At 39.1% G+C, this 11,391-nt stretch overlaps 1 protein-coding gene across 1 annotated transcript in view; it reads right to left on the bottom strand.

Moving 5' to 3' along the window:
* Myo3a (myosin IIIA) overlaps nucleotides 1-11,391 on the bottom strand; it is a 226,464-nt gene that overhangs the window by 31,902 nt on the left and 183,171 nt on the right. Inside the window, exons 25-26 of the mRNA XM_021195185.2 lie at nucleotides 6,564-6,675; nucleotides 3,818-3,980 (exon numbers count right to left, since the gene is read on the bottom strand). Coding sequence (XP_021050844.2) covers nucleotides 3,818-3,980; nucleotides 6,564-6,675 — 275 coding nt within the window. The remainder of the gene's footprint in view (nucleotides 1-3,817; nucleotides 3,981-6,563; nucleotides 6,676-11,391) is intronic.

The raw sequence follows: 11,391 nt of genomic DNA, 5'->3' as shown, positions 1-11,391 counted from the left end.
TTCATATAGTGGACTACGTTGATGGATTTCCGTACATTAAACCATCCCTGCATCCCTGGAATGAAGCCTACTTGATCATGATGGATGATTGTTTTGATGTGTTCTTGGATTTGGTTTGTGAGAATTTTATTGAGTATATCTGCATTGATATTCATAAGGGAAATTGGTCTGAAGTTCCCTTTATTTATTGGGTCTTTATGTGGCTTAGGTATCAGAGTAATTGTGGCTTCATAGAATGAATTGGGTAGAGTAACTTCTGTTTCTATTTCGTGAAATAGTTAAAGAAAAATCGGATTAGGTCTTCTTTGATGGTCTGATAAAACTTTGCACAAAACCCATCTTGTCCTGAGCTTTTATTGGTTGGGAGACTATTAATAATTGTTTCTATTTCTTTAGAGGATATGGGACTGTTTAGATTATGAATCTGATCCTGATTTAATTTTGGTATTGCTATCTGTCTAGGAATTTGTCTATTCCATCCAGGTTTTCCAGTTTTGCTGAGAATAGCCTTTTGTAGTAGGATCTGATGATTTTTTGGATTTCCTTGTGTTCTGTTGTTATGTCTCCCTTTTATTCTTGATTTTGTTAATTAGGATACTGTCCCTCTGCCCTCTAGTGAGTCTGGCTAAGGGTTTATCAATCTTGTTGATTTTCTCAAAGAACCAACTCCTGGTTTGGTTGATTCTTTGTATAGTTCTTTTTGTTTCAAGTTGGTTGATTTCAGCCCTGAGTTGGTTGATTATTTCCTGCCATCTACTCCTCTTGGACATATTTGCTTCCTTTTGTTCCAGCGCTTTTAGGTGTACTGTCAAGCTGCTTGAATATGCTCTCTCTAGTTTATTTTTGGAGGTACTCAGAGCTATGAGTTTCCCTCTTAGGACTGCTTTCATTGTGTCCCATAAGTCTGGGTATGTTGTGGCTTCATTTTCATTAAACTTTAAAAAGTCTTTAATTTCTTTCTTTATTTCTTCCTTGACCAAGATATCATTGAGTAGAGTGTTCTTCACTTTCCATAAGAATGCTGGCTTCTATTATTTATGTTGTTATTGAAGATCAGCCTTAATCTGTGGTGATCTGATAGGATGCATGGAATAATTTCAATATTTTTGNATNTGTTGAGACCTGTTTTGTGACCAATTATATGGTCAATTTTGGAGAAGGTACCATGAAGTGCTGAGAAGAAGGTATATCCTCTTGTTTTAGGATAAAATGTTCTGTAGATATCTGTTAAATACATTTGTTTCATAACTTCTGTTAATTTCCATGTGTCACTGTTTAGTTTCTGTTTCCAGGATCTGTCCAGTGATGAGAGTGGCATGATAAAGTCTCTTTGTCTTTTTTGATAACTTTGGGTTGGAAGTTGATTTTATTCATTATTAGAAGGGCTACTCCAGCTTGTTTCTTTCTACCATTTACTTGGAAAATTGTTTTCCAGCCTTTCACTGTGAGGTAGTGTCTGTCTCTTTCCCTGAGGTGGGTTTCTTGCAAGTAGCAAAATGTTGGGTCATGTTTGTGTAGCCAGTCTGTTAGTCTATTTCTTTTTATTGGGGAATTGAGTCCATTGATATTAAGAGATATTAAGGAAAAGTAATTGTTGCTTCCTGTTATTTTTGTTGTTAGAGTTGGGATTCTGTTCTTGTTTCTGTCTTCCTTTAGTTTTGAAGAAGGAGTACTTTCTTGCTTTTTCTAGGGCGTAATTTCAGTCCTTGTGTTGGTGTTTTCCCTTTATTATCCTTTGATGGGCTGGATTTGTGGAAAAATACTATGTGAATTTGTCTTTGCCATGGAATACTTTGGTTTCTCCATCTATGGCAATATAGAGTTTTGCTGGGTATAGTTTTGCCAGCCTAGGCTGTCATTTGTGTTCTTTTAGGGTCTATATAACACCTTTGCAGGATCTTCTGGCTTTCATAGTCTCTGGTGAGAAGTCTTGTGTAATTCTGGTAGGTTTGCCTTTGTATGTTACTTGCCCTTTTCCCCTTACTGCTTTTAATATTCTATCTTTGTTTGGTGCATTTGTTGTTCTGATTATTATGTGTCAAGAGGAATTTCTTTTCTGGTCCAGTCTATTTGGAGTTCTGTAGGTTTCTTGTATGTTCATGGGTATCTCTTTCTTTAGGTTGGGGAAGTTTTCTTCTCTAATTTTGTTAAGATATTTACTGGCCCTTTAAGTTGGAAATCTTTCTTGTCTATACCTATTATCCTTAGGTTTGGTCTTCTCATTGTGTCCTGGATTTCCTGGATGTTTTGAGTTAGGATCTTTTTGCATTTTGCATTTTCTTTAATTGTTGTGTCCTTGTTCTCTATGGCATCTTCTGCATCTGAGATTCTCTCTTCCATCTCTTGTATTCTGTTGCTGTTACTTGCATCTATGGTTCCTGATTTCTTTCCCTGGGTTTCTACATTCAGTGTTGTCTCCCTTTGGGGTTTCTTTATTGTTTCTCCTTCCATTTTTAGATCTTGGATTTTTTTTTTTGTTCAATTCCATCCCCTGTTTGGTTGTGTTTTCCTCCAATTTCTTTCTTTCCTCTAATTCTTTAGTGGACTTTTGTGTTTCCTCCTTAAGGTCTTCTACCTGCTTAGCAGTGTTTTCCTGTAATTCCTTGAGTGATTTTTGTGCTTCCTCTATTTAGCAGTGTTCTCCTATATTTCTTTAAGTGAGTTATTGATGTCCTTAAAATCCTCTACCACTATCATGAGATATGATTTTAAATATGAATCTTGCTTTTCCGATGTGTTGGGGTATCCAGGACTTGCTGTGGTGGAAGTCTTGGGTTTTGATGATTCTGAGTGGTCTTGGTTTCTGTTAGTTAGTAAGTTTGTTACCTTTGCCTTTCGCCATCTGGTGATCTCTGGCATTAGTTGTTATAGATGTCTCTGGCTGGAGCTTTTTCCTTCTGTGATTTTGTTAGAATCTGTCAGCAGTCCTGGGAGCCCAACTCTCTCCTGATTCTCAGTGGTCAAAGCACTCTCTGCAGGCAAGTGCACAGAGGTCTGGAGCTCAGCTCTGCCTCCTGGCTGAAGATGAAGGCCCACTACTGACTGATAGAACTGAGAACAGAACATGGGTTGTTTGACAGTTATTTACCATGTCTACCATGTGAATGTTCTTCAGAATGTGGCTGTGTATGATAATGAGCTAAAAATCAATTTAGTGAGCCTAGGCTAGCATCTAAAACAAAACAAAATAGGTCAGAAATAAATTTCAGAGTGAAAGTAGGGTACATTTTTAATTAGGGCAACTTGATGATTTTTTTTAAAATACTGTAGCAAGTCATCCTAGGCATGACTTAAATTTATATATACCTTTAAAAGCAAAAATAGCAAAGCCCAAAATCTATCAATGTGGTTTAATAAACATTTGTTAAGTATGGTCATGGGTTAATACAGAGAAATGGATGCCCTTTAACAAAATAAAATTTAATTAAATTGTCAAAAAATTATGACAGTTATAACCTTTGGAATAGAGTAGGAAGAATATTATTGCCTAATGAGTAATGCTATTGCAATGTGATTCTTGAGACCCACAATTAATCCAATTTTTTGCCACATCAAGCAAGATAGGTCAATTGTGTTACATTAATCCTTGACAGGAAACTCAAAACCTCAAATTATTTAATTTAAAACAAAATCATTTATTCAAATATTAATAGTGTCAACCAGTGAGTGTAACAATCTAATTTACAGTAGCATTGAAATAAAAACAAGTCACATGAGAATTGGAGGTCTGTGCATAAGACATACTAAATTTGATTTATGACCATACCGTAAAGACCCAGTTACGGTTTTTCCATTGCAAGATCACCTTGGGGGTTACCTGACTGTATTATTACAGCACTGCTCTTCCTCTTCTGCTGGAGTTCTTGGTATCTTCTTGCACCCAAGAATGCTCTGACACTGGCTTGAATCAAAATAAGCTTGTTGATGGCTTCCTTTCGCATTAGATTCAACTGTTCCACATGATAATATTTAAGGAACACCTTAAGAGAATTAGAATAAAGTATAGTAAGATGGTGACACACAGAAGTATAGTGGCTGTGTATTACGCTTAAAGAACAGATTGTATGTTGAACCTCTTTGGGTTGTAGAAGTCCTTATTTGCTTCTTGGGCTTTGCTGTTGTTTAGCAGCAGAAGATGGCCTAGTCGGACATCCATGGGAGGAGAGGCCCTTTGTCCTATGCCCCGGTATGGGGGAATGCCAGGGCCAGGAGGTGGAAGTGGGTGGGTTGGTGAGCAGGGGGAGAAGGGAGGGGAAACCAGGAAGGGGGATAACCTTTGAAATGTAAATAAAGAAAATATCCAATAAAAAAAGTAAAAAAAAAAAAAAAAAGAAAAACAAACAAACAAAAAAACCAAAAAAACTTGTTTTTGAGAATGAAACAAAAGGTAGACCTCTGGGGTTCTTTGGATCTGATAACAAGAATGGGGCATTCTTAGCTCTTGCTAGCAAATATTTATCATCATATATTCTGGGTGGATCTCATGTTTATACTTAAAACATTTGAAAGACAGTGCTATTTCCCAAATTAAAAAATTCATATAAATCTATTTGCAAATTAAAGAAAGGGTAGTTTATTCACAAACTATTCATTCATCAAATGATTTATAAAACATTAAATTTTGTTATCTGCTGGGGTTACAAAGATGAATATGGCAGGAAATGCAAGGCATTGTCAGTGGGGAAGATAATGCAGAGAGAGGGTCTTAGTGGAATCAACAACTTTCTCAACAAGCTAAACATGGGTTGACTTCAGATCATTCTAAAGTTAACTTGAACTTGGGCAAGGCAGAAGCCTCAAGACCAAAGGTATTTTGCACACGTAGGATTTAAAGGGAAAATCTTACTTTTTTTTTTAATGGATAAATTCATCACCAAAATTATCACAAAGAGTTCGTTGTGCCTATCAAGAAAATTACTTAAAATTAAATGTTACAGCTGAGTCATAAAAGCTGGTAACCTTTAATGTAGAACTCTCTCAGCATGTCATTGAACGTTGGGGCCTGGCAACACAAGCAAACAGTATGGCATTATGGATTTTGATTGAATTCAATTTTAATTTCTACAGGATTCTAGATATTAATATAGTTAGTCCTTTCTGTTGTTGACAATTCATTTAAAATTCAATGTGTTTAAAAAGGTCATCTTTTTTTTTTGTATAGCATTAGAAATGTTCTTGTATTAAACACTTTTATCCATGCTAATGAGTTGGAAAGGTGAAGTGGAAAAATACAAATAGCTTTAAAATGCTACTTAAATATCGTGCAGAATGGGCAGGCGAAGGACCTTTTTACAAGTTAAAACTCCATTTGAAGCCACACATGCATTTCTGGCCATAAATGATGAGGTTTTTGCCTGATAACATTCATTCTTGTAAGCATTTAAAAGAAAATGGACTGAATAAAATATTTATCCTCTAAGAACAGTGAATTCTCCTTTATCAAATATCAAAGTGTTACTGATGATCAGAAGAGAATGGAGAATATATAGAGAAAACATTCTCAGAATATCACGATATTCTCTCCCCTCCTCCTATGCCTAGGACACATTCTTAGGTTTCTTTGCAAATGAGGGTGTATTGGTCCTGGTGGGGTGGTTGACAGTAGTTACTCTTTGTTGTTTCCCCATCCTGTCTTGGGGATTATCTGATATACTTCCAAAATATATTTAGAATGTACTGTCACTTACTCCACCTTAAGATGTTCTAGGTACATGTGTCAGGTCCAATGTATCCTTTTTCCATATTCAAGATGATGTTTTTGTTTTTAAAACTTTGTTCTCTGAGGGGTTAAATAAGATCCTCAGGCTCCCAAAGTTAATAATAAGTGAACCAGTACTCAGACATAAAGTGAGTCTCCTGATGATGTTAAATATTTTACTTGAGATAAATTTCAAGTTTATAATAAATACCAAGTAAGAATTTAAAAAAGAAGAGAGAAACAGGAATCCCATTTTGATCTTTACACTAGCTTTTGACTGCTTGGAAGTGATAATAGATAAAATGATGGCTGGGCATGTCAGTGCATGTCTTTAATCTCAGGACTAGGGGCAGAAGCAGGTATGCCTCTGTCAGTTCAAGACCAGCCAGGACTATAACTTGAGTTCCAGGCCAGTGAGGGATACAGAGTGAGACCCTAGTCCCTTCCACAGAAAAACACATCTGTTTGCCTTCAATACCATTTGAAGTTAAATATATTAATTTCCAGTGTCATTGGGATTTTTTCTTTTAAATAAATCATTGAAATATCATACTGTTTCCATCAGGTTTGTCTATGGGCACATCTGTGGAGCATTTTTTTTTTTTTTTTTTTTTTTTTTACTTTTAAGTGATTGAAAAGGCCTAGCCCACTGTGGGCAGTGTCATTCCTAGAAAGCTGGGCCTGAGCTTTATAAAGATCAAAAGTGTTTTTAACTCCATTAAGGAAGACTTTATGAATTACAAATTTCATCCCCAATTTTACATAGTTTCTAACAAAACTCATAATAGTTTCAAACATAGTCAAGTGTTACAACTCCTATAAATCCATTCATCATTTCTCCATCAAAATTACATAAAAATATTACTTTTGTTTTTCCAAGAGCCCAGTTATCAAGACCAGCCTTTTCCAAAATGGCAGCACAGGTGTCTGGGCTCACTGGGGGCTCTTCACTTGATTTGTAGCAGAGAACGTAATACCTGAAAATGATAAAAATGGCTGGTTGGTTGTGCAGTGGTCCAACATCTCAACAGTGGCAGCTACTCAGCAACTCTGTCATGTTGAAGGGATGAAATTCCCAGATTTAATGCTAAATGACAGCAAAGTGAGATAGATACAAACCAAGAGTCTTCTGTACTCTCACTCCTATGGTTACTCTCCATTTGGTTCATATACTTCATATATAGGAAATCATTTAATACTCATAAGCACATGAAATATGTTTATGATTTATGTGTGCAGATAACTAGAAAGTCACATTATAGAGACTTACAGAACTTAAATCACATTGAGGATGAATATTTAGTAGATGACAGGATTGGGGTTCAAGCTCAGTTTGACTTTAAAGCACGGGCATTCACTGTAATGGCTAAACTGGGTTGTCAACTTGACATACCTGAGAGGAGAAAACCTTCTCTTGTTGTTGAAAGCAATTGAAGAAGTACCTGCATCAAATTTGCACATGTGCATGTCTGTGGGGCATCTTCTGATTGCTAGTCTATATAAGAAGGGCTAATGTGAGTGGCTAAGCAGTTGTGCCTGGGCTAACTAAGAAAGCTAGCTGAATGTGAGCCTAGGGAACACACTATTAAACAGCATTCTTCTGTTGGTTCTCCCTTCAAGCTCTTGCCTTGATTTCCTTCCTTGACTCACCTCAATGATGGACTATAACATGCAGGCTAAAGTAAGACTTCCTTTCCCAAGTTGTTTTTGTTAGTGTTTTATCACAGCAACAGAAAACAAACTAGAACCTACTAAACATTATCCTGCCATTGGTGAACTGTGCTCAGGAGATTGTGAACAAAATGATTGTGCTATTAAATGGAGCTGCTTTCTCTGTTTTATTTATTTATTTTTATTTTTATTTTTATTTTTATTTTTATTTTTATTTTTTGAGACATGGTTTTTCTGTGTAGCCCTGGCTGTCCTAGAACTCACTCTGTAGACCAGGCTGGCCTTGAACTCAGAAATGTGCCTGCCTCTGCCTCCCAAGTACTGGGATTAAAGGCGTGCGTCACCACTGCCTGGCTGAGCTGCTTTCTCTGCATCTGATGATAGGGTTCATTGACAATAAATAAAAACAGTAAAACTGTGCTACAGTTTAGAGCTTACATATCTCTGATGGCCCATGTGTTAAAGTCCTGTTCTGTGGAACAGCTTTTGGATGACTATAGGAATCCTGAGATCCAGTAGGAGATCTTCAGGCTTCTGGGGATGTATCCTTAAAGAGATTATTTGGACCACCATCCCCTTCCTCTTCCATTTCTCTTTGTTCTCTGACTCATATTAGGCATCTTGTTTTGTTTCAACATGTGACTGTGATGTGCAACTGTAGGCCCAAAGTTGTGGAGCCAATGAATGGGCTGGAAGCCCAAATCAACCTTTTATCTTTATCCATTGGCTATTTCAGGTGGTTCATTACAATTGGTGGAAACCTGGTAAACATACCTAGTGTCTTGTGCAAAGTAAGATCATATTGGGCACCTTCCCTTGTGGGGCAGTGGACCATACCAGGAAACTTGGTAAGGCAGAGTGGGTCCGAGATCCTGATACTCTGGTACCCACCTGAGATGGTAGATTCCTGGCCTGGCACACATGTTCACACTCCCCGAGTTGGTCACATAGCTCAGAACAGAGTTCTCCATTCTAATGAGGTATCTAGAGACCCTGAGGGTTTAGCCAATAAGCTTCCCTTCCTGGACGTTTCTCCATGCAAAAGGTATTTAATCTCTGGTCCACCCTGAGAAGTTGGAATGCATTCATTTTCCATGATGAGCAGTCAATAAATGGTATGGATAAACATGAACTGTTTGTACTGATGAAAACTGCTGTGGGGAGCATGGAGAAGGCTTTTGCCTACAAAGTCACAGCCTTAGTCTCCCATAGAAAGTGTCTGTGTTTCCAGACAACTGCCACCAAGCCAAGGACAATCTCTGATGAGCTAAGCCAGAGCTCCCATCTTCCCCGGCCACTGTTCTTAGCTCATCTGCCCACAAAGGTCCCAGCTGTGGACCTCTCTATCCTCATTCCCAACTCTTCTGTGCAGCATCCCAGCAGTGACTGGGTGCTCTCAAGCCAGGGAACTCCAATTTAGGCTGCACCACATCTTAGACTGCATTTTCCCATCCCTGGTGAGGTTCTCAATGCTTTCCTAAAGCCCAGCACCCGAGGCTGTGCATGGGAAAAGCTCCCTGTATTTTGCTTCCCTAGCAGCATATCCTACACCCCATCCGCTGAGGGGAACATAGAACAACAAACATTCCCTTAGAGTGGTTTTCTTGTTGTAAAGCAGAAAAGCCTATCTGAGGAAAAGATACAGAGAGTTCTCCATCTGAGGAGGGTTACTCAGTTCCAGAAGGCTATGAAGTCCTACTGCGAGCTTTGAGAGACCTTTCTAAATTGTTCTCCCTTCTGAACTGTCTATGCTGAATTGGGTGACAGCTTTCAAAACAGTGACAGAGAAAAGATTTAGCCTTTTTTCCCCCTGGTACTTTCTGCTATTTAGAACAGACATTCATTTTTTTCCCACTATATCCATAGCTTTTACTCTCTCTTTCATATTTATCATATAGTATTTTGCTATTCTATAGTATCATGGGTCTTTGAAACAAAAATAATTCTCCCACCTGCCCCCAAGACAGGGTTTCTTTGTGTAGCCTTGGCTGTCCTGGAGCTCATTCCATAGACCAGGCTGGCCTAGAACTTTCAAAGATCCAAAGCCTCTGCTTCCTGAGTCCTGGGATTAAAGGTGTGTGCTACCACTGCCCAGCTGACTCTCACTTCCTAATTCCTAAATAAATACCTGCAACCAACACAAAGGATTTAGTTTTCTTGCAGTCTATACTATAAAACCATGGATATTTTGATAACAAAGCTCATACTTTTTAGGCCAAATGGTTGTCTCACTTCCTCTCTTGTTCCTGCATGAATGCCTACTCTCCCAATCCACCATATTCCAAATCCACTTAGCTTTTTGGAACACCATTTTTATTGGGATCCCAATAGCTTCCTTTCCATTTCTTTTTCACTCTCTAGTGCCATGAGGTAAGCAGTTTTGCTTGAATGCATAACCTGTTGAAGTATTACAGCTGTCCTGTATAAAACCCTACTTTCTGTCTTCCCTAATAACTGCATCCTCTGGCAGGTCCTGGTTTATGGTTCTTGATCTTGACATTTTAATGTAATGGTCTTTCACCCTGTAGACTCTTGCATTGTGTATACCAGTCTTTTGAACTTGTCATTTACTAAGCTGTATTGCTTGTTAACTTCCCATGTCTTTGGCTCTGATAATCCTAACCAGATTGACAATTAGTGAAGATAAGCCAGTTTTGAAACTGTCCCTATAGCTCTTAGCACAGTGGCTTAGCATACATATATTAGTAATATTACTGTATTAGTAATACTTAAGTAGAATAAGGTAGAAAAGACCAAAATTAGTAGATACTGATTGTTATGGTTTGTATATGTTTGGCCCAGGGAGTGGTACTATTTGGAGGTATGACCTTATTGGAGAGGTGTGGCCTTGTTGGGGTACCTGTGTCACTGTGGGCATGGGCTTTAAGACCCTACTCTTAGCTGTCTGGAAGCCAGTGTTCTGCTAGCAGCCCTCAGATGAAGGCGTAGAACTCTCAGCTTTTCCTGTACCATGCCTGCCCAGATGCTGCCATGTTCCTACCTTGATGATAATGGACTGAACCTCTGAACCTGTAAGCCAGTTCTCATTAAATATTGTTCTTATGATATGAAGGGGTTTGCAACCCCATACGAAGAACAATAACATCAACCAACCAGAGCTCCCGGGGTCTAAACCACCAAGCAAGGAGTACACAATGAGGGACCCATGGCTCCATCTGTATGTTTGGCATCAAGGGAAGAAGAGGCCCTTGGTCCAGAGTAGGGGAATGTGAGGGTGGGAAGATGGGAGTGGGTTGGTTGGTGGGGGAACACTTTCATAGAAGCAGGAGAAGGGGGGATTGGGAAAGGGATAATATTTGAAACATAAATAAGACAACCAATAAAAAATATATTGATGGGGTTCCTTCCAGTCAGTGCCGGTGCCAGGCCACCTTGGCCCCAAACTCAGAGGACAGTCCCACGGTCCCAGAGGACTCTCCACCCCCACATCCCCAGGTGCCCTAGCAGGTCCAGGATCTTAAGATCACTGGTGAGTGGAATACAATATCTGTTCCAACAGAACTCGAGTGCCTGGGGCTAGCTGGAGCACGGACACAGGAAGGTCGCCTGACCAGTGGCTCAGGTTCCTTTTGGTCCGCACTGGTCTACCTTGGTTTTGAACTTAGCAGACAGCCCCATGGTCCCCAGAGGAGGCACCACTTCCAGGCTCTCTAACACAACCAGGATCTTAGGATCTCAGGATCCTAGGATCCCAGGATCCCAGGAGCTTGGTTACACGAGGATCTCAGGGTCTCAGAGGAAGATTGACTCTCAGGAACTCTGACACACTCAGAATATCAGCATCACAGGATACCAGAATCACAGGATCACAAAGAAAGCTGGACACTGAGAAGTTCTGACTCAACTGAGATTACAGGAAGGACAGGTTCTAATCAGATATATCCAGGGCTGGGAGCACTTGAGATAATCAGATGGCAGGAGGGAGGCATAAGAACAGAAGCAAGAGAAACCAATTTACTTGACATCAGAATCCAACTCTCCTACCATAGCAAGTCCTGGAT

Source organism: Mus pahari, chromosome 3, assembly GCF_900095145.1.
Source record: "Mus pahari chromosome 3, PAHARI_EIJ_v1.1, whole genome shotgun sequence".
NCBI lineage: Eukaryota > Metazoa > Chordata > Mammalia > Rodentia > Muridae > Mus > Mus pahari.
Note: the sequence above shows the minus strand (reverse complement) of the source record. Positions and strands in the feature narration are given on the sequence as shown.